At 49.3% G+C, this 24,557-nt stretch overlaps 2 protein-coding genes across 3 annotated transcripts; both read right to left on the bottom strand.

Moving 5' to 3' along the window:
* Nucleotides 1-976: 976 nt before the first annotated feature.
* DONSON (DNA replication fork stabilization factor DONSON) lies at nucleotides 977-7,036 on the bottom strand (the record flags this gene model as incomplete). The annotated part of the gene is made up of 10 exons (XM_084200972.1): nucleotides 977-1,114; nucleotides 1,593-1,793; nucleotides 2,615-2,813; nucleotides 3,199-3,303; nucleotides 4,119-4,242; nucleotides 4,323-4,501; nucleotides 4,897-5,075; nucleotides 5,158-5,361; nucleotides 6,312-6,395; nucleotides 6,767-7,036. 10 exons carry the CDS (start codon nucleotides 7,034-7,036, stop codon nucleotides 977-979), a joined length of 1,683 nt encoding a protein of 560 aa, XP_084057098.1.
* A 1,501-nt stretch (nucleotides 7,037-8,537) lies between these two features.
* Nucleotides 8,538-24,106, bottom strand: CRYZL1 (crystallin zeta like 1). 2 transcript variants are annotated; one of them, XM_084226897.1, is made up of 15 exons: nucleotides 24,013-24,106; nucleotides 23,530-23,620; nucleotides 22,569-22,640; nucleotides 21,526-21,603; nucleotides 20,918-20,990; nucleotides 20,488-20,532; nucleotides 19,149-19,217; nucleotides 17,559-17,692; nucleotides 16,714-16,825; nucleotides 13,883-13,903; nucleotides 12,908-13,006; nucleotides 11,078-11,199; nucleotides 10,751-10,856; nucleotides 9,356-9,401; nucleotides 8,538-8,963 (listed from the first exon to the last, which is right to left on the bottom strand). In XM_084226897.1, exons 3-15 carry the CDS (start codon nucleotides 22,632-22,634, stop codon nucleotides 8,864-8,866), a joined length of 1,071 nt encoding a protein of 356 aa, XP_084083023.1. In that variant the 5' UTR covers nucleotides 22,635-22,640; nucleotides 23,530-23,620; nucleotides 24,013-24,106; the 3' UTR covers nucleotides 8,538-8,863. The 2 variants fall into 2 exon arrangements, with proteins under 2 accessions (XP_084083023.1, XP_084083022.1); XM_084226896.1 differs by having other exon boundaries at nucleotides 23,893-24,090.
* Between the last annotated feature and the right edge of the window lie 451 nt (nucleotides 24,107-24,557).

Genomic DNA, 24,557 nt, shown 5'->3' with positions numbered 1-24,557 from the left:
CAAACACAAGTTGGTTCTACTTCCCCCTCAGCTGTGGCGTTCCCTCCTGCAGGAATGTGCTCAGCCAAGAGCTGTGGAAAAGTGACACCCTCCCCAAAAGGCCTGGGAGCCCTCTACCTGCAAGGAAACACTCAGAACACCTGGTCAGACCCTGCTCCTCTTCCTGTCTCTGTGATCCATGGAATCCCCAAGGCTGGCACAGCCCTGCCAGCCCAGTCAGTGCCAGCTGTGCCCCACGGCCACCTTGTCCCCAGCCCAGAGCACTCAGTGCCACCTCCAAGGCACACCTGCAGGGATGGGCACTGCAGAGCTCCCTGGGCAGCCCCTGCCAAGGCCTGAGCCCCCTTTCCTTGTGCTCAGGTGCTGCAGCCATTTGATTCCTCCCCTTGTTCCCCTGCAGGCTGTGTTTGTAAGCCCAGGGTGGCTGTGGGAGCTCTGCTGAGCAGCCCTGGGGCCTCTGACCCTCCATTCCTCCCTGTGAAGTTCAAAGATGACCCCAACCCAAAAGGTGCCACACCAAGGTGCAGCTGCTGAGGGTGGCAGGGGGCTGTGAACGGGCTGGGAAGGGGTTCTGCCAAGCATTCCACCCATCCATAGGATCCCAAGTTGAGCTGGAAGGGACCTTAAAGTTCATCTGGTTCCTATCCCCTGCCCTGGGCGGGGGTTCAAGTTCTGACCTGGTTATGAGTTCCTGCCCCAGGCAGGAGCAGAAATTCCATGCTTGGAACAGAAGCTGTGTGTGCGTGGGGAACACCAACCTGCCAGGGGCAAACCAGACCAATAAAACCACGTTTTATTTTAAAAACATTTTCTACAATAAAAAAGGAGATGTCCAAGGCCTTTCCCCTCCTTTCCCTCAAATCCCTTGGAGGTGTTCCTGCACAGCAGTTGTGTGGGGTGTCCCTCCCACCCTGCCCCAAGCTCAGCACCTGCAGCCCAGGGAGGGAGAGTCCTGCTCCAGGGACCAGCAGCATTCCTAGGCCTTCCAGGTGTAGGTGTAATCCTTCATCTCCAGCAGGCGGAGGGAGGATTTCCCCAGAGTGGGACACTGACGCAGCTGATCCAGAGTCTTGGGGTGCAGCCCGCAGGCAGGCAGGTCCTGCTGCACGTCCTCCTGTGGAGGGCACACACACGGAATGAACGGGGTTTCTGCGGGAAGTGCCGGTGGCTCCAGCAGTCGCTGGGATCCCGCTGGGGAGCTCCCCGTTATGGGATCCCGCTGGGGAGCTCCCCGTTATGGGATCCCGCTGGGGAGCTCCCTGTTATGGGATCCCGCTGGGGAGCTCCCTGTTACCCACTGCTGGGGCAGGATGAGCCCCGGGGGCTGCAGGTGGTGCTCCCGGGTATTCTGGTGCCAGGCCTGCCGGGGGAAGGTCCCTGTGTGTGCTCCCCGTCCCGGGCGGGGCCGGGCTGTCCCTGTGTGCGCTCCCCGTCCCGGGCAGGGCCGGGCTGTCCCTGTGTGTGCTCCCCGTTCCGGGTAGGGCCGGGCTGTCCCTGTGTGTGCTCCCCGTTCCGGGTAGGGCCGGGCTGTCCCTGTGTGTGCTCCCTGTCCGGGGCAGGGCCGGGCTGTCCCGGTGTGCGCTCCTCCTCACCTGGGGTGGGGCCGGGCGAGTGTTGAAGGCGGCGCTGGGCTCGTGGGGGCTGAGCAGGGCGCGGAAGGAGCCGCGCTGCGCCGGGCCCAGCACCAGCGTCAGGGAGTGCAGGGCGTGCGGCAGGACGGGCCCCAGCACCTCCAGGCTGAACACGTCCTCAAAGCCTCCCTGCACCCGGGCACGGCCGCTGACAGTCCGAGCCTGGGGGCAGAGCACCGCGGTTAGTGCTGCACACACCACAGCCAGGAGGAGTTCTCACCACTCTGACACCACAGTGCCACAGCCCCACTGAAAATGGAAACACTTCTCAGTATTGTCCACTCCCTGTGCACTGCATGAGGTTTTACTGTCCTGTAACAACTCCTAAAATGTACCCCTGGCCTGCAGGAATGCTGTAGGGATTGGGAAGGGAAGGGCACAAGACCTGGATGAACTTCTCTGATGGAACAAAAAAACCTGATCCTGTTCTTACTGGGAATAAATTTGGGTTAGATATAGGGAAAGAATTCTTGGCTGTAGGGTGGGGAAGCCCTGGCACAGCTGTGGCTGCCCCTGGATCCAAGGCCAGGCTGTACAAGGCTTGGAACAACCTGGGATAGTGGAAAGTGTTCCTGGCCATGGCAGGGGCTGGGACTGGGATGATCCTGAAGGTCTCTCCCAATGCAAACCATTCCCTGCAGGAACAGAAGGTGAGCTGTGGCTCAGGGGCTCCTCGTGCAAGGGGCTGGGATAGTCTGAGAGCCTATAAGATCTGGGGAGAATCTTAACATTTTCCCTCCGGGCAGCTCTGCACAGCCTCTTGTCTCTCAGGAGGTGAGGAAGGGAACGCTGGGATGTCAGTTCGGTGCAGGGATGTGTTGTAGGGATTCAGGAGCAGGCTGTGCTGCAGACAAAATGCTGACTCAGGCTTTAGCCACAAAAATCCCACTGCGGTGCCTGAGGGAAACACCACCAAGGCAGGGTGGGATCCCCTGGGTAAGGAACCGCCTCCTGCCCGTTCCCGGAGCCAGCGCGTCCCTCACCTTGAGCGTCTGCATGGTCCCGCCCCGGAAGGCCACCGGGGACAGCAGCGTCGGGGGCAGCCCCGCCTGCGGCCCCGCCACCGCCACCAGGCTGCGGCAGCTGATCAGGAAGTTGAGCAGCCTGAAGGTGTTGCTGCCTCTCACCAGCACCAGCGACTCGGGCCGGTGATCCACCTCCACCTCGTGCTTCTCCTTGCGCCTGGGGAGACGAGTCAAGGGAAAAACCACGGCGCAGTGGGGAGCGTCCGTGTGCCAAAAAGCTGGAGAAGTGAGACCCCCCACGCCCCATCTGACCAAAATCCCCAAACCCAAACCCCCACCCAGCTGTGCACCCACCCAAATCTGCTCTACAGATATTAAGCAGAATCTTAATCCTGGCTTCAAATCCTAGAAATACTTAAAAGTACTTAATACTTAAAAGTAACTTAAAAAATTGCAGTATCTCATAACATGCAGAAATGTGAGGATTCATATTTGGAAAACGGTTCTCAAAAACTTCTACAGAACTTAAATGTGAACCACAGCACTGTAACAGCTGCAAGGTTTTCTAGTGTCACACATCTGGAAGATCAGAGGAAGGATACAGTTGGATAGAAATAGTGTCTGGTTTCTTCACCTTGCCTTGGACTCCCATCTCCTCAAGCCATGAGAAGTTTCCATCATCATCATCATCACTGGGAGCTGGTTCCCTGGAGACACAGGATCAGTGTTAGGAGGGCAGTGCCTCTGAGAGAGGTTTTCCAAATGGACTGTGCAGAAGCCTGGAGATGCCCCTGAATTCCAGCACTGCACAGATGTGGGAAATGGAAAGAGAAACTTCCACAGATTCAAGAGGGTTTGATCTGCAGCCTTGGAAGGAGCTTGGATTGATGCAAAAATAAAGTACATTATTAAGTAGAATAGCAGATATCAAGAACAAAGAACAGAATTAAGTAGAAAAATCATAAACTTATTTTCTATACTTGTAAGTAAGAATATGCTTTAAGTAAGTGAGAAACTGTATTGATAAGATGGTGAAGGGTTTATAATGCAAGGGTGTGGTTGTATAGAGTAACTAAGAGTTTAGAAGTCATAATAGAAGCATATGTGTGTAGGTGAGTTAGAAATCCATTGGATAAAAGTATCCACAGTGCAGGAGAAGTAAGTAAAGGTGATAGGTTAGAAATGCAAAATAAACCCTGTGGCAACTGTCTATTGGGTTAGAAAGTTCTATACTGCCTTGTAACGAAGTAACTTGTGACTACTTTGAGCTAAGGCCGAAAGCTTGCTCCACTAAAATCTCACGGCCTCTGAGATGGTGTTTACCTGAGCAATGAATCTATGGCTGAATGCTTGCTCCTTTGAAATCTCACGGTCTCTGAGATGGTGTTTACCTGAGCAATGAATCTATGGCTGAATGCTTGCTCCTTTGAAATCTCACGGTCTCTGAGATGGTGTTTATCTGAGCAATGATCAATGATGGCCCCATCCCTTTATGCCAATGATACACAACGTTGTTACTTACCCCGCATCCTCCACGCTGCTGCCGACTCCGAGGCCCTCAGCGGTCTCTGTCTCCAAACTCTCCTCAGAGCTTTTCTGTTTCCTGGCTCTACTTTCCTCCAGCAGAGGCATGGAGAACTCAATGCCTGTGGCGGAGGAGAGGCGGCAGTGAGGGGCCGCGTGCCAGCCCCGTGCCCGTGCCCGTGCCCGGCCCCGCTGGCCTTACCCTCGGCGCGCATGGCCTGGCGCAGGCCGCGCGTGGTGGGGGCGATGGCGGCCGTGGGCTCGGCGCTGCCCGCCAGCCCCGCCGCGCGGAACAGCACCGAGAACTGCGGCGCGCACACGTAGAAATAGGGACACAGCCGGGCCCGCAGCAGCTGGTACAGCGAGGTGAAGCTCACCGACCTGCCAGGGAACACACAGCGCTGGCACGGCTGGCAGGGCTCCCTGCTGATGCCTTGGAGAGGGACTGGGGACAAGGATGGAGGGACAGGACACGGGGAATGGCTCCCACTGCCAGAGGGCAGGGCTGGGTGGGATCTTGGCAATGAGGAATTGTTCCCTGGCAGGGTGGGCAGGGCTGGGATGGAATTCCCAGAGCAGCTGGGGCTGCCCCTGGATCCCTGGCAGGGCCCAAGGCCAGGCTGGACATTGGGGCTTGGAGCAGCCTGGGGCAGTGGGAGGTGTCCCCACCATGGCAGGATCCTTAGAGTCCCTTCCAACCCAAACCATGCCACGACTCTGTGATTAATTAAAATCTCCTCACCTCACCCTAACCCAGCCCATCAGGCTGTACTTACCAGTCACTCATGAGCACTTGCTGCAGGGCCTCGTCCTGTGCCCAAGGACAGGCCTTCCCGGCCATGCTCCTGTCTGCCCCGAGGCGGGGGAAGAGCGGCAGCCAGGGCAGCGAGGGGTGCAGCCAGTAGAGCAGGCTCTGCTGGAAGGCACAGCGCAGCTCCGTGCACAGCCGCGGCTCCTGCGGGGCCCAGAGCGTTGGAGGGGCACAGCAGAGCTGCCGAGAGCAGAGCTGCGGCCCCAGGCACCCGCCCGGCCCTCACCTGCACGCTCCGGGGCAGCGTGGTTTGCGCGGCTCTGCAGTGCTGAGCCACCCCCTGCGCCTCCTCCTGGCCTTTCAGATGCTCTGCCCAGGTGAAGGGCTGGGAGGACATGAAGAGAACCCGCGTTTTAATGCTCCAGTCCGCTGGGAATTCCTGTCTTGGCGAGGAGGGAGCTTTGGGTACAGCAAGAGGTGAATGAAGGTCCTGAGCAAGCAGAAAGAGCATCGGTTAACTCGCAGAGAATTAAACCTGTTCACAGGCTGACAGTTATTATTTTATATATTATTATATTATTTATTATATTATTATTTTATATTTATATGATTATATTATTTATTATATTATATTCTTTATTATTATATTATTTATATACTATTTTATACATTATTATTTTCATTCTTTTACTCAGTACCAGATTCAAATAGAAATACTCCATTCTATTGTATATAAAACCACATTGAGAGGGCTTGCACTCATCAAGTCCTTCCAACAGTATAAACTAGGAACAAATAAAAAGATAAATGATTAAAACAAAAAAACCCCGAGCCTGATGTTTCTGAAGACAAGAATTTCCATGCCAAAATGGTTATTTCATTTCATCCTCTCCTGCTGACTGTAAGGTCACATGCTGAAAAAAGCCCTGGGCACCTCCAAGACAGTCAGTTCTCTTTTTCCTATCCTTCTAATTTAGTTTGAACTTCAGTTTCTGTACCTAGAACAACATTAGAGAATATCTATTGAAACTCTTGTTTGAATTTCAAGGTCTGGCTTTCAGGAATTCTTGCTTTCCTATGTGCTTGATGAAGTGCTCCATTTCTGTAGAAAACCATACTGCGAGAGGTCTGTCTGGTGAAAAACATCCTCATCTCAACTACATATAAAACTATGAAACAGTAAAATTATAGTTAGGAAAACTGAAAGGCAACAATCTCTGTCCACGGAACTCAACAGCAGTGAGGTCAGGCAGAAGACTGGGTTTAAAAGACTGTCACCAGAACAGGAAACATCAATGTAAGATATTTCCTTGAATACTGACATGTTAGTACATTCTTTTATGCAGAGATGGGCCACCAAATAGCAAGTGAAACAGTTTCAGCTTTCGGTGTGCCCTGAGAACAGCTGGAATCTTTTCAGCAGCGTGTGCAGTTTCATACCTGGCTTAGGGCGAGGATGATGTCGGAACTTTCAGCAGGCTCCACTCTCCCGAGGGGCTTCTCCTCACAGGCCGGCTCTAAAAACTGAATGAAAGAGCACCATAAGGCACAGCACAAAGGAAGCACCGGGCTGGTCATTTTAAAAACTGCCCTTGCAGTGACATTTCCCGAGTGACCCTCAGCACTCCGGGCTGCAAACAAACCCCACTCGGGGCGAGCACAAGACCCGCACCCAGCACGGAGCAACAGCCCGAGCCCAGCAGGGCCTTGCAGGAGGCGGGGGCGAGCCCGGGCTGCATCGGGAAGGGCTGAGGGGCTGGGGGCCATGGCTGAGGGTGATGGCTGAGGGCTGAGGGTGATGGCTGAGGGCTCAGGGAGACGGCTGAGGCCTGAGAGCTCAAGGCAATGGCTGAGGGCTGAGAGGGGAGGACCCCGCTGCCGGGGCTCGGTCCCACCTGCCAGAAGGGCGCTGCCGATGGATCCCCGCCCGCCGGGGCCGCTGCCGGAGGCTGAGGGGCGGCCGCCGCCCGCCGCGGAGCGTTGTCCAGGCTGGAGAAGGGGTTGCGGCGGCGGGCGGCCGCAGAGCCCCGCGGGGCCGGGGCGGCGGCGGCTTCCGCGGGGGCGGCGGGGTCGCTCCTCCGCCCAGGACGTTTGCGCTTCAGCCGCAGCAGCGCCGGCGGCTTCTTGAAGCCGGGCGAGTGCCCGGGCTCGGCAGGGGCGGCCATGGCCGAGCGGGGCCCGGAGAAGCCGCGCTCCCGTCTTGGCGCCAAAGTGCGCCCGCTCCGCCCCGGGGCGGTGCTGAGGGAGCGGCGCCGCCATCGCTGCTGCCCTCAGGGGCTCTGAGGGGAGCGCGGCTCCCGCCAGCCCCGCTCCGCCCGCACGGGCCGCACCAAGGCGGAGCACAAAGACAGACGGCGCTGAAATTGTGTCCGTGCTCCGCCAAACGCGCCCGGACAGCGGCCCCAGGGGCTGCGCTCGGCTGCGGCAGCATCGCCACACGGCTGCCCCCGGGCCGAATCCCCTGTGCCGATAGCGGGGCCGGGGGCGTGCGATGGGACACGAAGCACACGGCCTTCAGCCTCTTTGGGAGAAAGAAACGAGTGCTTGAGGCTGTTAGGGAGAGAAAACTACTCTCGGGGGCACTAGTCGGTTGTACATGGAGCTCAAAAGGCATAACAAATGCTAGAAAAGCGTTAGAAATATACGTGGTTCTCAAGTCATAAAGTTGGGAGCAACAATTTTACTGACAAAAGATTTAATATAAGAAAAACGATATTATTAAAAGATCTTTCGTCCACAGTTTTGTCACTGCTCGTGCTTGGTTTTTTAAACTTGTTGATATCTTACTTCATCTGCTTTACTGTGGAAACATTGAAGCAAAGATGAGCAACTCCAGGGAAAAACCCAAGGCTGCCTCCAAGGCTGCAGAACGGGCGTGGAGCTCCCGGAGGACTCCCAGGCTTCAGCCGGGCACCAAAGCCCCTCTCCTTTCCCAGGCTGCAGGGCAGCACACACGGAGTACAATCAGAGCTCCTCCTGATTTCCCAGGCTTGCCCTGCATCACTGATCCAGAGCCTCCTCCCAGTGCGGTGAGTCAGAGGAGACAGACCAAGTGTGCTTCTGCATCTTCTGGTTTCTCTCCAATTTTCGCACTGACACAGCTTTGAAGTGGCCATGTCCATGGCTTGAGTGATCCACAGTGACAATGAGCAACACGGCTGAAAGAGAGAAAGTATTTTTGCTCTCAAATCACAGCATGTCAGGAGGCACATGCTTTGAGGAAAGCAAAATGCAGTTCCTTGCCCACTGCTGACTTTCAGACAGGCCACAATCATGGATTATGCTGGAGAGACAGATCTGGGCTCTGCTGAGGTTAAAAGAGGGGAAATGAACATGCATAGCACAAGGAGATACCAAAGGTAACAAACTACACAAAGTGCCTCAATGACCTGACTCACACAATTCCACCAGCTTGGGGACTCTAGATTTACCAGGTTTGCTGCCTTAGTGCTGAGAAGGGAAAGAGCTGGGAGAAACTCCTGGTGTCAGTACCACGTCCTTCCCATGTGCCACCCTTGCCAACCTCGATAGCTTTGCCTGTCCTTCAGTTGAATAACAATTCTGAATGTGGATTAAGATCTTTAGGTGTAGCATTCAGTCTCAGTGCAGTCAAAAGCAAAAGGTTACTATAAAGGTAACTACTGGTAGGGGTTGGAGACAAAAAGACTAATAAAAACATATTTTTTTTCCTCTTTAATTTCTTAGAGTTGGAAACCAACAATGACTGAGTTTGCCTGTAGATGTTTCTGACGTTTTTAAGTGTGGTAGGGCAGACAAGATTTTTATGTCAAGGCTACTTCTTTAGAAGCTGCTGATAGGAACATTCTGCTCAAGGGAATTTAAAAACCCTGAAGTCATGGAAGCTTCAGAGACCATTTGAGCTAAGGTACAAAGAATGTTTAAATTCTGTTCACTGCCTGCAAGTGTACACTTATTTATTCCACAAATACATTTCTTTATCTTCCCCAGGCTGAAAAATCAGAAGTTGTGTGTCAGAACTGGATGACTTGTCTCTTTCTAGCTTGATTCTTCTGAACTATTTCCATAGAAACTTTGGCTTCATACAGTGGGATGGGTTCATCCAGCTGAGGCCTGAAATGAAACAGTAAAAAGTGCTGGTGAGCACACTCAGACCACCAGAAATATCACAGGACAGACTTTACTTTCACTGTGTCAACCTCCCTCCGCAAACAAAGTAACAGGTTTATGGCTCTGCTCCAGTGCACAGAAGAAGGCAAAAGCCCCAGAGCAAAGAGGAGCCACAAATAAATGAAAAGAGATCCTACTTGCAGGGGGAAAATGGGGGTGTGGTGGGGAGGGTTCTGCTCAACAGCAGTTGTTATCCTGCTTTAAGGGAAGGGATCTTCCATTCCCACCTTATTATGGGAATCTTCCTATAGCTTCCTGAAGCTCTGCTAGTGCTGGCAAGTTTTCTACTTCTAATGCTGAATTTAAAAACCCACAGAAATCTCCACATCTCTCACCTGAAAATGCCATTTGATAATTTATCCATGATATCTTCCAGGATGGGTATCCAAGAGGACTGTTAAGGAACAATAAAGCTGGAGGGAAATCTCTACAATCACGTGTGCTGGTCACAGCTCTGTACTGATACAAACATAGCAAGATACAGGCAAAATGAAAATGAACCTCAATTCCAGGCTTTAGATCAGATTTTTGCACTTGTTTCTATATCAGAAACCTCCTTCCCTGAAATAGGATGCAGAAATGAAATATGGGACACTTCAATTATTTCAATATGAAAATCTTGAGCATTTCAAAATGAAATACAAGTGCAGCCTGCACTAGTACAACATCAATCAATCATTAATCAATGGCACTTTTTATGCAAGAGGAAGAGAACAGATTTTGGGACCAGGTAGCTGTTGTGGCAGTTCATACAGGCACCTGATAAAAAGCCAAAATGGAGTTGGGAATACAGCAGAGGCTGGAAATTCTTGGAGCACACTGCCATGTGAGGGGTCTGTGAGTTAATGACCACCAGCCAAGACACTGTATGAAAAACAACAAGGTTCATCCTTCATTTTAAGGGCAATCAGGCTGATACTTGAAGCTCAAGTTCTTTTAAAAGAAGCAATCAATTAGTGATTTCTTCAGATGACAGTAATGCCAGATGCTCCAGAATTTCACAAGATAAACAAGTTCCTAAAGCCAAAAGCACCCAAACCTTTCAGGGCTGAAAATGTCCTGACCAGGGAGCTCAGTCCAGCTGCATCAGCCCAAATGTAGGAGACATTCCTTTTCCTGTTCCCAACCAACTGTCCCTCCATAAATTTCATGTACACAACAAATCAGTACATTTTCTGTATATTGCAAATAAAGGAGAAGTTAGGAGCCAAAACACTTCCACTTTTGCAGTGAACAGGAGTGCATTAAGTTTACAGGTGAGGCATCTAATGCCCGAAAGTACAACTAAAAAAAAATCCAAAATGTCACTTGCATAAAATAAAAACCTATAGAATCAAATCTTCAATTAATTGGTTCAATAATGAACAAAAACACTGCATTTTTCCCCCCAGAATGGGCGTTTTGCAGCCCTGCTTTTAATGAAGCTTGTAGAGACATTTTCAAGACCAGGTTGGACACTGGGGCTGGGAGCAGCCTGGGACAGTGGGAGGTGTTCCTGCCATGGCAGGAGTGGGGTGGGATGAGCTTTAAGGTCCTTCCCACCAAACCAGTCTGGGATATGTTTAAAAGGAATGCAGAAAATAACATATGAGAGACACTCAGGTTTTAAGGTATCTCCACCCTTCAGCTGGGTTGCGGCACTGAGCAGATGAGAACCTCTCAGTGGGATTTCCCAGTTGTGTTTTCACTCCTCTGAGCAGTGAGAATTCCCCAGCACCACCAAAGGATATCGAGATACTTCCCCTGCTGCACATTGGACAAGTTCCAGACCTCCTCATTCAGGAAGGACACTGTGGCTCCCTTAAGGAACAAGGAATGGCTGTCTGGAGGATCCAGCTGAAGCAAATTGAAGAAAAGTGTTATTTAGTTACATTTTCCCTTATAAAAATAAAGGTTAAATGGTTATTTTATAGAGGTGGTTGAACCAAACAAAAAACACCCCTTGCCCCCTCTTACAAGAGAGTCCAGTGTAACACTGACAGACTGAAACAACAGTTGTACATGTCTGTATGTCTATTTTGTGTGGGACAAACTCCTCCCTGCCACAGGCACTTTACCTGCAGGTTCCTTTCGGTCGTTATCCAGCGCCCCCCAACCCCAAGCAGGGTGATGATGTCGTGCTTGTGAGGCAGCAGCCGGCATCTGGAACCTGGTTCATCTTCAGCACTGTACAACCTCACTGGGAGGGAGAACAGATTCCCCTGAGCTCAGCAAAAAATGTGGAAAATTCAACATGTATTCATTTCTACACCTTTCAGTGGAACTCTAAGGTTTTCGGTTGCTTCAGCTAAAAATGGTTGAAAAACACTGAATTTATTATTTTACTTATGCCCTGAGTATTTTATATACTTTACTGAGAAAAATATTTTATAATGGTTCTGAAGTTACCATTCAGAGCAATATTTTGTTTATATTCATATTTATAATACTATGTAGTAACAATATAGATTGTAATATAGTATATTACCTATATTATACTATATTATAGTATATATTATTACCTATATTATAGTATAATATAATATATATACTATATAATATATATACTATAATATAGTATGCATACTATATATATACTACAATATAGTATATTACATATATTATACTATATTATGGAGAATATAACATAATAGTCTATATTACACATAATATAGTATATTATACACAATATACTATATATAAGATATAATATATATAATATATATAACTTAATGCATAATGTATAAAACACCAAATAAAACTATAAAATATAGTAATTATACTGTATCTACTATAGTATATATAAAGTAAGTTAATATATAATTTAAATTTACAAACTATACATCTAGATACTATTATATATTTAGACACTATTATATATTTATATACTATTATATAGAAATATATATCAGAAGTATCTTATATATCAAATATACAGCAATAGTAATAAATATATATAATATCTAGTATAATAATACTTTATTTACATAACTGAATAGTAACTTCAGAGTTTTCACCTATGAGAGTTGGTTTCCAACAGAGGTTGACAGTGCCGTTAATTAGGGTAATTTCTGTATTCAAACAAGGCAGCAAACCAACACTGTCACAGCCCTACTCTCTAGAGCCATTTTTTAATTTCCAATTTCAAAGGGAGGACTATTTCAGCCCCACGTAGCAGCTGCCTGGGAGGTGCTGGCAGGCAGCAGTGTGTGACAGAGGGGCTCTGGGAATGAGGGGATGCCATTGCCAGGCATTGCAATAACTACCAATACAGCCAGATGGAACATGCCTGAGCTTGTCTGGCCCTGCTGCTGAACCAAACAGCGGCACTGTGGTGTTTCACCCCAGACACTTCTGGCTGGCTGGGTGCTGCAGCTGGGTGCTTGGAGACAAGTCCAGGCGTGCAGGAGCTCTGGGGGATGGAGCTTCCCCCTGTATCAGGGTCTGCTCCTCAGGGTTCCCTCTGTGGAGAAGCTTTAAGGCGATGGGGAAGGAAAGGAGTGGGTTCTGCTGGAGGGTTTGGATCCAGAGCTTTATTCTGGCCCAGAGCCTCTGAACCCACAGCAGCTCCAGCAGAACTCCCTGACCCCGTGGGTGCTGCTCCTTTAACCCCGGGGAGAGGGCAGGGAAGGGGTAGGGAGCCACCAACCAGGTACAGGAGGGGAGGTCTCAAGGGACAAAGGACACCTGGATGGCCCAGTGCTCCCTCAGGGGAAGAGGGCACCCTTTGAATCTGCCAATCACTCAAGGCCCTCCTGGAATGCCAGGACTGACAGACAGTACTGGCAGGCGAAAGGTGAGATGACTGACACACCTGGCAGGAAACTATCATGGAGGGGCCCGAGGTTCCGAGGTAAAGCCTGGAATCACAACGCAGCAGCCAGGGAGGCAGGAGCGCCCCCGCGTACCTCCGGCATCCAGCACGATGTCCACGCCCAGCCCGCCCGTCTCCTCCAGGCAGCTCTCGGCCACGTCAATCTTCCCGTGCGACACGTCGATCACCCGGGCTGCCAGAGCAGGACAGCAGCAAAAACCACTTCAGATCCGTGCACAGGGAGTCTAGGTGCTCACAGCTGAGAGCTCAGATCCTGAGCAGCACACACAGTTTCTGCTCTCTGCAGGTACCACAAACGGGTTGGCAGCTACGCCCAAAAAGCCTGGCACATGTCTTTTTTTTCATTTTCAACACAGTGCAAAATCAACACCAAAAGTATGAATGCGGAGTTAATTCATGAGTTTGTTGGCCCAAAAGGATAAAATGTGGCAAATCCTTCTCTAAGTTCATTTTTTGCTATTCTTGTCCAAGTCGTGGCTCTCTGGGTCTTTAAATGTTTAGATGAAGGATTGACATCTGCTCTTGAAATATTGCTGAACTGAAAGCCACCAACACATTTTCCTGTCATGTATCTATGATGCCCTGTTTATGGTTGGATATAAAGAGGAAACACAGAAACAGGAATGAGAGAATCCTGCAATGGTTTGGGTTGGAAGGGACCTTAAGGATCACATCCCAGCCCAGCCATGGCAGGGACACCTCCCACTGCCCCAGGCTGCTCCAGCCCCAGTGTCCAGCCTGGCCTTGGGCGCTGCCAGGGATCCAGGGGCAGCCCCAGCTGCTCTGGGCACCCTGTGCCAGGGCCTGCCCACCCTGCCAGGGAACAATTCCTCATTGCCAAGATCCCACCCAGACCTGCTCTCTTTCAGGTAAAAGCCATTTATAATATTATAACAATAACACAGAGAAGGAACAGCCCCAGGGTTTGTTTCATCATTATGAGGTAGAACAAAGATTTAGAAACTAAACAGGCCAAGGATTTCACAGCAAAATGAGAACTGAAAGAACATCAAGCAGATGTGGAGCCTGAGCTCAGACCTGCACTCACCCACCAAAGGCTGCCGGACTCCTGGAAGGGGATCCCAGCCGCAGGGAGGGGAGGAAAGAGGGAGGGAAGAAAAAATACAAGGAGCTGGTCATTAAGGATATTAACAAATCATCAATAAATGCCTGGGGTTTGGTTCTTTTTGTCCCTTCAAATCCCCAGTCTAATCCTAGGATGCATCCAAATCTCAAGTCATTTCCTCTTTTTTTTTCAGTGAAGTCAAATGATTTCACTGGAGATTTCACAGTCAAAATTTACTAAAGATGGGATAATAATTAATTATTAATGACAGCCACATTCCCCCTATGCAAATAAACCCCCATAATATCCTCTTCTTCTTAGTTTCCTTCAGTCAAGAAGTCAGAATGTTCTCCTTACCAGGGCAATTTGACATGGTATTATTTGTGCAAATAATTTCACTTTGAAAATAATCCTGGTTTCATAGGCCCAAAGCCTGGCAATCAAAAAGAAAAGGCCAGAGTTCCACCAGTTTGACTATTTTCTGATTTCTGTATAGCAAAAATGTCCAGTTTGGTTCCTTAACTCAGTACAATAGTTCAAATAGTATTTATCAAAATCCTGGTCAACTTCCTTTCTAAAAATTGCTGGAAAAAATACTTGCCACTGGGAAAAAATTTCTCAAAAGGGAAAAGGCCAAGCAACAAACTGTAATATAACTTCCCATAATCCTTTCTCATTTATGTATTTCTCACAAAATACTGGTAAATGAGTTCAGTTTCTTCTGCTGTGACTTGCACAGCTTCCAAAACAATATTTTTCTGACTGGCAAAACTTCAGTTTCTCTCCTCCTCCACTGCTGGGAGGCACAGAAACACCAGGATCCCACAGCCTCTCCCAGAGTTTGCTCTGGGGGGTTCTAAGCAGAGGCATCCCCTGAGAGCTCAATGTTGGTGGCACAGGAAAAAACCTCACAAATAAACTAAATGAAAAGCAGGAGGTGCCCTTGGGAGGAGAGGACATATCTGTGTATGTGCAGATACTTTTCCTTGGGTTCTCTAACAGAAACTCATCCCATTGCTTATGGAATATTCTGTCTCCAGCCTGAAACACAGGCTTAAATTGTCAAAATTTATTAAAATCCCCTCCTTCATTCTAACTTTTACTCTAGGGATTACTAAAGACAAAAAAAAAAAAAAACCAAAAACCCATCCTGTTGGTTTAAATACAAATCCTGAAACATTACCAGAACTACTACTTCAGGCCTGGAATCACATTAATTAACAAACAAATCAGAAAGTCTGGACACTTTTAAAAGCTTTTTGCTTTTGCAGTCAAACTGTTTCTCTCTTTAATGCTGTACCCAGGTTCTATTTCTTTATTTGAAATAAAGTTGCAGTTATCATTTTTCCCCTTCAGCCATTCCAGGAAGCAGCTTGGTATGTTCAACAATGATAACACAAACTGCTGCTCACTGAAAACTGCCAAAAACTAACCAAAAACTCACTGAACAAGCACAAAACTGAAAATTCTCCACCCACACACACAAGAAGCCAATTAGAGCTTGGGTAACTTAGGATCTATTTGACATTAACATTCAAATAATTTAAAAATGCTGTAAAAGTTCTCAGGACTGTGAGAATAAAATTGCTAAATCTTTTCCTAGCTCATTAATTTTTCATATAACTAGCAAAATAAACCCATAAAATGTTACAAAAGGAAGTTTTAGGACTTCAGTATTTCCTCTTTGGCCCTGTTATAGCTGGCGCAACAAGGCTCTGCACAGCAACAGCATTCCCAAAAATCTTCCAGTTCTGATGTCTGTCTAGACTGCTAGTGCAGTAAAATATGTAAACATAGGGACAGTAAAAAAGGCTGCTGCAATCAGGAAAAAATAGGGGTTTTTTGGGTCAAATTGCAAAAAAAAAAGTGTTGCTCTCAAGCTCCAGAGAAATGAGTCTGGCAGGTGCTGCAGTGGCAGCCCTGGGGTGCTGTGGTGGGTGCAGCTGTAGCCACACAGATGGGGCTGCACAAGGCTCCCCAAAGGCATTTTCCAGTTCTGTAACTCCAGTGAATGCCAACAAAAATCATACTCTGAAAAATCAACCTGGCAATCACACTGCAGCGCTTGGTATTTGCAGGAGGAAGCAGCAGGCACCAGTTTTAACCTTTTGCTGCAATCCAGCCAGACTGCCAAGCCATCCTTTATTTTAAAACTGTCAGAATAAAAGAATATTCCACTTTCCTCCACAAAACACCACCAAAATTTTGATCAGAAAAGATGCCAGTAGCTCCTACACAGAGTATCTTCTCATGTTGTTTTCAGAGGGAAAAATCCCCAGACTTGAAGTATGAAAGGGAAGAAGTCAAGGCACAATGCAAGTGCTGTGTGTGAAGCCAAACTCCTTTGGAAAGCAGCAGAATGCAGAGCCTGTGCATGTCCAGCTCCAGCTGTGGCAGCACCTGACATCGATAAAACCCTGGCAGGAATAATCTGAGGTGCTGAGTGCTGGGTGCCAGGTGTGTGAGCTCTGGCACACACTGGGGTGGTGGTGAGTCAGCAATCCTTCCTTGCACAGCAACCACTCCATCACATGGAAAGATTTCCTGAGCACTTAGGCCAAAAGCCAGCACTCAGCACCACTGGGAAGTGCTGCCAGACATTACAACTGAAATGGAGAATTAAAATGCCATTAAGTACACCTAAACCAGAAATTAAACACCTGTGGAGCACAGAACAAACCTAAAAACTATTTAATTAGACTATTTATCAATTTGTGTTTAATTTTTACAGAAGTAAGTCTCCAAACCTGACAGAAAAAAATATTTTGAGACATTCTTTAGGCCAAACTTCAGCACTGAAGGATAAAACTCACCCCCAGCAGGTCTCAGTCTCTCCAGGTACTGCTTGTCCTCCAGGCTGTGGGCAGTGGAGATGACTTTGGCCCCTCTGTGTTGGGCCAACTGAATTGCAATGGTACCAAATGGCTGAGAGGGGAAAAGCAGGGTCATTGATTAATTTATTCATTCATTTATTTACACCAACAATTTGATGTTAAGAACAATTACACTGCAAAGGCCAGTCAGGAGAGTACCCAGAAATGAACTCACTCCTGCAAAAAACCCACAGCTGAACCAAGAACTGAATATTCACAGATCTTCTTCATTGGCCTCCTAAGTGAGGCCAAAACAACTCTTCAGTGACTGGGAAGCTCAGAATGAACTTTTGGTCAGTAACTGGTTCTTGTCATCAACAAAACAGTTCAGATTCTACTTTAATTACCACAGCCACCTTCACTGCAGCTGGAACTCGGAGCTGGAAGGAAAAAAAGCTCCAAGAAGAAAGCTCCAAGGAAAAGGCCCCAGCCACGTTTACACTGGCTGAGGGGACCCCACGTCTTCATTAGCACCAAGAACTGCAGGGATGCAAATCAAATTATATCCAAGAAAAGATAAAAAGCAGAGGTGGGAGAGGACTAAAAAATAAGGCATCTTCCTGCAGTTATCCCTGAGGACTCAGGGCAAAACTGTGTCACTGCAGGACACCAGGACACCCTCCCTGTGTGCACCTCCCACTCCAGGCAGGACAATACCCCTGGTCAGGATCCCTCACGGGAAAGCCCTTCCTGCAAAGCCACGAAAGGAAGGGCACTGCCAGCACTCCCAGAAAGGCAGGGGCTGCGTGCCCAGGGGGATGTGTGCAGGGGGAACTGATACCCACACTTGCTCCATCCAGGACGAGGACACTCGTGCCAGGGGACACCGGCGCCAGGTAGTGCAGGGCCGTGTAGGCGCGGAGCCCGTCCCGCAGCGCGCCGGCAGCCTCCGCCCAGCACACCTTCTGTGGCTTGAGAGCTGCGGGACAAACACAGACACGCCTGAGGCACCTCCTCGGGGCATCCCTAAGCCCCGTGCTCCCTGGGAGCAGCAGCAGGCCACAGGCTCCACAAGGCTTCTGAGGGTGCTCATTAGCTGAGGGCTTACTGGGGGTCCCACCCCCGGGAGCAGCATGGTTCCTGAGGGAGAAGGGGAAGGGAGGGGCAGAGGGAGAGCCTTGGGAGAAAAGGGCCAAGAGAGAGCAAAGAGCTGAGAGCCTCTCCTCCCTCACACAGCTTAACAGGGAGATTCAAAGTGGTGCTGAATAAGCCTTGGGCAAACGGCATTGCAGATACCTGATACTGCAGGATCAGGGAGGATCACAGGCTTGGAATAAACCCTGCATTTTCGGGAGGTGAGACAGAGCATGCCATTTAACTAAAATGTAACACCACACACACCAACAAACACAGCAGAGATGGTAAAAACCCCAGCAAAATCCCTGGGCTTATTTACAAAGCCTGCCACAGTGAGTGGGGAAGGCTCCACCTGCAGACAGGTCACCACCACTGACTCCTGTTTCCTCTCGTATTAAGAAGGCATGGAGGGGATATTTTGCCATATTTTACACAATTAAATTAGGGATTCAACTTTGATATAACCAAGTTTAAGGAAGCCACCTCATAACTACTCAGGAATTCATGGCAGTCACAGAAATAACCCAAACTCAGATCTTTAGAATCTGGTTTGGGTTGGAAGGATCTCAGAGCCCACCCAGTGCCACCCCAGCCATGGCAGGGACACCTCCCACTGTCCCAGGCCGCTCCCAGCCCCATTGTCCCACCTGCCCTGGACATTTCCAGGCATGGGGCAGCCACCGTTTCTTTGGGAAGAGCAAATTTTGAGCAAAAGAATAGCTTGTTCAAGGTAACAAACTGTTGGAAGAACAGGGACTCCCACATTTAGTATCCTACTCATTAAAGTAATCTATGCCCAGAAAGGGAAAACTGGAAGCTCACAATAACTGAAAACAATGTTTCAATACTAGGCTTTCCCTCACCCTCATCCCTGAAAATTCCAGTCTCCTTGTTTCACCCCATCTGTTAGTCTGGTGCCAGGTGATATTCCTGAACTGAGTCAAAGGGAAGAAAAAAATAAATTTCTCCTCATTAAATTTTTTGACAGGTTAGGAAAAGGTATAACAACAACGAAGCAACAGAATGGGAAGTTAGAAGGAAAATAAAAGGAGAAGGAAAAACCAGGATCAGCTCGTGTGGTTTAGGCCATCATGAACTGTGAAAAGGTGACAGCAAAGAAAAAGCCCTTGAGAGCACTGAGTGTTCAAAGTTCTGTGACTTGGTGGGGAAGCTGGAATTTGGAATGTTGGAACGGAAGGACTGTGCCCAGAGCTCCAAGGTAATGGGCTCCCTTTTAGAAAAGCTAAAGCAAAGTCTACAGTAAAAATTATTATTAGCAAAATTTATAATCTACAAACCCAAATAATGCTCATGAACCAGGACAACTTCACAGACACCAGACTCCTCAGAATCCAGGGGCAGAATTCCTGAAAAAGAAGGAACATAGACCTTGAATTTCACACTACCAATTATTCCAACCTAAGCAATCTCCCAAGGAATTCCCTGCTCCTGTTTGGGCTCAGTTCCCTCTTGGCAGGTTTAGGACAGGTGAGAGACCTTGGCCAGGTCCCAGCCTGAGGTGTCCCTGGGCACAAGGAAGCCCCAGGGGTACATTTTGGAATTGAGGTAGAAAGAATGGGGACACTACAGAGTGCTGTCTGGTACTGGCAGGTGTCATCTTTGTCTGGTGATGTCTGAGCTCATTCCACACTCTGAGAGTTCCCCTTCCACTCCAGGCCACTGATCACAGAGGAGGGATCTGAGGCACAGCAGCCTCTCTCTCAGAGGGAGCCCACAGCCCCTCTCCTCTCCCTCTCCCTCTCCCTCTCCCTCTCCCTCTCCCTCTCCCTCTCCCTCTCCCTCTCCCCTCCCTGACCCTGTGCTTTGCAAAGGCACCAAGGGCACAGGAAGAGGCAGAGGATGAACACACAGGAATGTGGAAGTGTTAAAAAGCAGGAATAGCAAAGAGGAAGTACAGGAAAAACAAACTAACTAGGGAAGGCAGAGAAAGCAAAAGCAGAGTAGGCAGAAAAAGCCCCTCCATCCTGGCTATAACTGAGCTTTTTACCCTCACTGGCCACAGAACACTCCTGAACAGGAGGTTCTGGCTCCATCTCCTGAATTAACATCCCCTCTATCCCAGGGAAAACCATTCTTTTCTTCCCTCCCCCCACAAATCTCACCCTCCATTTAGACCACAGGGCTTTGCCTTGCAAATCTGGCTGCTGTGTCCAGTCTCTCCCAGTTCCCATTAAAATGTGTTTGTGCCCACCTGGAGCTGTCCCCAGGGTTTCTGCAGGGAATAGACAGCCTCTAGGAGCTGAGGGAATAATGCAGGAAGGACCACAGTGCCCAAACACACACTCTTCCCCATCACTCTCCACTCTGTCCTGCTTTCAGAACTCTAATCCTTTCATCCAGCACACAAAATATAAACATGTGGGACAGAATGCTCTAAGAAATAACTCCCCTCTCCTAAGGCATCACTCACAATTTGGTGGTTAACACAACATCATATTTCAAATTCTAAGGGAACATTCTTGGAGCAGAATTCCCATTTATAAGTTTATTCCTGTGACAGTAGTTTAATTTTGAAAACACATGGTCAATTTAGCCTTACCAATTATTCTAACCTCAGTCATTCATTATAAAAAGATGACTGTTGGTGTCAGTTGAGGCAAACAGGCATTAACTTACCCACCACTTCATCATCTGGCTGGAAAAAGGTCACCTTGCTTCCAACTCACCATGGAGAGGTGAAAAGGAGGGAAGAAGATAAATATTATTTACAGCAGGAATGGGATGTGCATTTGAAAGCACTGTTTATCCCTAGTTCACAAAACTAAAGATACACATTTCTTGTGGAACAAAAAGAATTCTTGATTACACACATGCCAAGCCCAAATGTTGAACTCCCAAACTTTGGCACAAGGAGCTCCATGCAGGAACAGACAGGGGGTGTCTGAGAGCCAGGCTGGACTCTCCAGCTCAGGGGAGTGGGACCAGCACTGAGAGCACCAAGGAAGCCAAGAGCTCCTGCTCCTGAGTGCCCTACCCAAAGAGAGTTCTGGGCTTCAGGGGAATTCCTGCTCCCTCCCTCCCTCCCTGGGCACTGACACCCACTCACCTTCCAGCACAACTCCTGAAATTTCTCTCCCAACAGGCACAAGTTCCTTCTTCAGTTTGATTTCTGCCAGGAGCTAAATGAAAACAATGCTGGCAGCATTCTTGCTAAAGCTCTGCATTTATAATGTATTACCATCTTACAGGGTTGGATCATCACAGGAAGCTTGGGCCATTACCAAAATGTTATCCAGGGGAAGGAAGTGCACACGTTCCTCAGTATTAAACCATGGCACTTAATTCTGTATTTAAATTTGGAAACGTATTAAAAAATAAAAGCAGAGAGTTACTACCAGCCAAGCCAACCAGTGGCTTAGAATGCAGATGAAGATAAAAGGGATTTACTGCAAGAGATCTCACAGGTGACAACTGATCTGTCTCCATAAATTAGGAATCAAATTCCAGATGCTTTTCAATCAGAGCCATGCAAGAAGCTCAGCCCAGGTTTCCTGTGCCTGTGGAAACCTTCCCCAAAAATCCCCGATGGGAGACCCCTAAAAAGTCTTGTGCCCACTGCCAGCAGCAAAGGCACAGCCTGAGCTTGTGGCAGCCACCAGCCAAGGGCCATGGGCACCACTGACACCCCCAGCCCTACACAACACCCCCAAATACCTTTGTGTCCACCCGGCTCAGAGCACAGGCTCTGACCTGCACCTTCACATCGTGGTCTCTGCTGGGAGGAAGGTTCTCCTAGGACAGATTTACAGCGCCTTGTTACACACTGCATGTGCCCCCAGGAGCTTCTCCAGCTCCTGGAAGCACTTCTCCACTTCTTGGATTGTTTTGTGGGGAGAGCAGGCAGGTTTTGTCAATGAAAAGGGGTTTGCAACAACATTTTGAGTACATTATTATTATTATTATCATTAGCATTATATTATTATACTATTATTGCAAACCAGTATATTACTATACTATATTACATTACATTACATTATATTATATTATATTATATTATATTATATTATATTATATTATATTATATTATATTATATTATATTATATTATATTATATTATATTATATTATATTATATTATATTATATTATATTATATTATATTATATTATATTATATTATATTATATTATATTATATTATATTATATTATACTATATTATATTATATTACTATATTATGATATTATTATTATTGCAAACTAGACCTTACTAAGCCTCATCAGCCACTGACATTATTTTTGCGTTGAGGTTTTTTTCCACTTTATCTGAGGCACAAATCCTGACAAACCCACTGAGGTCAACATTCAAGTCCCAAATGAGGTCCAAATGATGTCAAAGGAACAGCCCCAGTAAGAACTGGTGTTCTCACCCCAAATCTGACAGATTCCTCAAGCTCTATTTCTGCTTTTTCAGGGACTAGAAAATTCAGCCAGCAAATGTGAACCCAGGGTTTATTTTTCATGCCTGCAAAGCTTGTTTGTAAAGTCTGGACACCAAAACCACAGAGCAGTGGTCTTGGAAGCGCTGCCTGATGACAAAATGCACCTCCCCTCCTTTCCTTCCCCTGCCTGTTGTGCAAGGATCCCACCAGTCCTTCCCCAAGCCTGCACAAGATTTCTGTGCCTCAATTCCCCCATGGCACCCAGCCAAACTCTCCTGTCCCACTGCCTGAGGGACAGAGCAGTTCTGAAGGGAACTCACTCTTTCCTGGAACACAAATGTCATTTCCTCTCCAGGAGAATTCTGCTGAGCATACAGGGCCTTCATAGTGACCTGGAAAACACAGCACCAAACTGTGACAGCTGCAGTGGCTGTGGGCAAACAAGGCATGAAAGCCCTGCTAAATTAAATTAAATTAAATTAAATTAAATTAAATTAAATTAAACCACTTGATAGGAAATACAGCCACTGCTTGCATGCAATTTGAGTCTGCGTGATACAGAAGCTCTAAACCAGATCAACAGGTTTAGATGCCCATAACAGAGAAAATCCACAGGACTGAGGATCACAGAATCCCAGACTGGTTTGGATTGGAGGGACATGGAAGTTCATTCAGTGCCAGCCCTGCCATGGCAGGGACACCTCCCACTGTCCCAGGCTGCTCCAGCCCCAGTGTCCAGCCTGGCCTTGGGCACTGCCAGGGATGCAGGGTTGGAATTCCATCCCAGCCCTGCCCACCCTGCCAGGGAACAATTCCTCATTGCCAAGATCCCACCCAGCCCTGCCCTCTGGCACTGGCAGCCATTCCCTGTGTGCTGTCCCTGCATCCCCTGGAAATTGTCTCTCTCCAGCTTTCCTGGGGCTCCTTCAGGCCCTGCAAGGCCACCCTGAGCTCAGCCCAAAGCTTCTCCTGTGCAGGTGAGCAATGCCAGCTGTGCCAGCCTTTCCTGCCAGCAGAGCTGCTCCAGCCCTCTGCTCATCCTGGAGCCTCCTCTGGGCTCTGCAGCAGCTCCAGCTCCTCCCTGGGCTGGGGCAGCTCTGCAGCTCTCCTGGAGCCCCTTCAGGTGCCGATGCAGACACGGCAGAACAGGCCCTGCAGCACCCAGGATTTGCTGTGCCCCGGGCAGTGCAGGGGCTCTTTGCCACCCAGCCACACAACTCACACCGGGGCACTGCACAGGGAACACAGGGAACTCCTGGGCAGGAATACAGCGAAACTTACACGAGACTTCCCGAAAATCACCACTTGGCTTTCCCGTCTCCTCTCCCGACTCCTCCTCTCCTCTCCCGTGTCGTCCTCAACGAACAGGAACCTTTAGAAAGGAAAAAACCCCCAAACAACCGAACAGTAAAATTGAGTCAACAAGGAAAAGGGAAAGCAGGAGGTAAAGAGGCAGGAAATCATGGGACCATCACTGCAGCTCTAACCCCTGAGGGACCACCCGAGACCCCCGCACGTCGGGCCCGTGCCCTCCCCGCCACCCCCGGGGAGCCCTCAGGGGCTCCGAGCGAACCCGGGCTCCCCCGAGAGGCTCCAGCAGCCCCGAGCCGGCCCTCAGGAGCTCCGAGCGAACCCGGGCCGCACCGAGAGGCTCCAGCAGCCCCGAGCCGGCCCTCAGGAGCTCCGAGCGAACCCGGCCCGCACCGAGAGGCTCCAGCAGCCCCGAGCCGGCCCTCAGGAGCTCCGAGCGAACCCGGCCCGCACCGAGAGGCTCCAGCAGCCCCGAGCCGGCCCTCAGGAGCTCCGCGGGACTCCCGAGCGCCGCGACGCGCCCGCGGTTGCCATGACACTCCCTCACTTCCGCCTCGCCCTCAGGCACCGCCCCCTCGCCCTGCAACCAATCACAGCCTCAGGCAGCACGGTGACTGCTGGCGATTGGTCGGAAGTGGCCGCCATTCATCATGAAATCCGAGGCGCGATTGGCCTGCGAGGATGTCACTCATTCAATGAGATGAGGAGGGCGGCTACGGCGCCCGGCGCCACCCGTGGGACATCGCCTGGGAGAGGGAGCAGACGCCGCCTGCGACTGCCCCATGAGTTAACTCCGTACGCACACTACAGGCCCCTCACCGCTCCCCGAGCGCTGGCCCCCCAGCCTGGCACAGCCGTGATTGGTCGGGGAGGCGGGGTCCTGCCACTGTCCCGGCCTTTGATTGGTACAGGGCCCTGCTCGTTACGCGAAGGGCGGGCGGAGGCCGCGCGTCAGAGCGGGGCTATCAGAGCTCTGATTGGCCGGGGGGGCGGGGCTC

Source organism: Fringilla coelebs, assembly GCF_963513975.1.
Source record: "Fringilla coelebs genome assembly, chromosome: 2".
In the NCBI taxonomy this organism is placed as follows: domain Eukaryota; kingdom Metazoa; phylum Chordata; class Aves; order Passeriformes; family Fringillidae; genus Fringilla; species Fringilla coelebs.
This window is presented reverse-complemented; position numbering and strand designations above follow the sequence as displayed.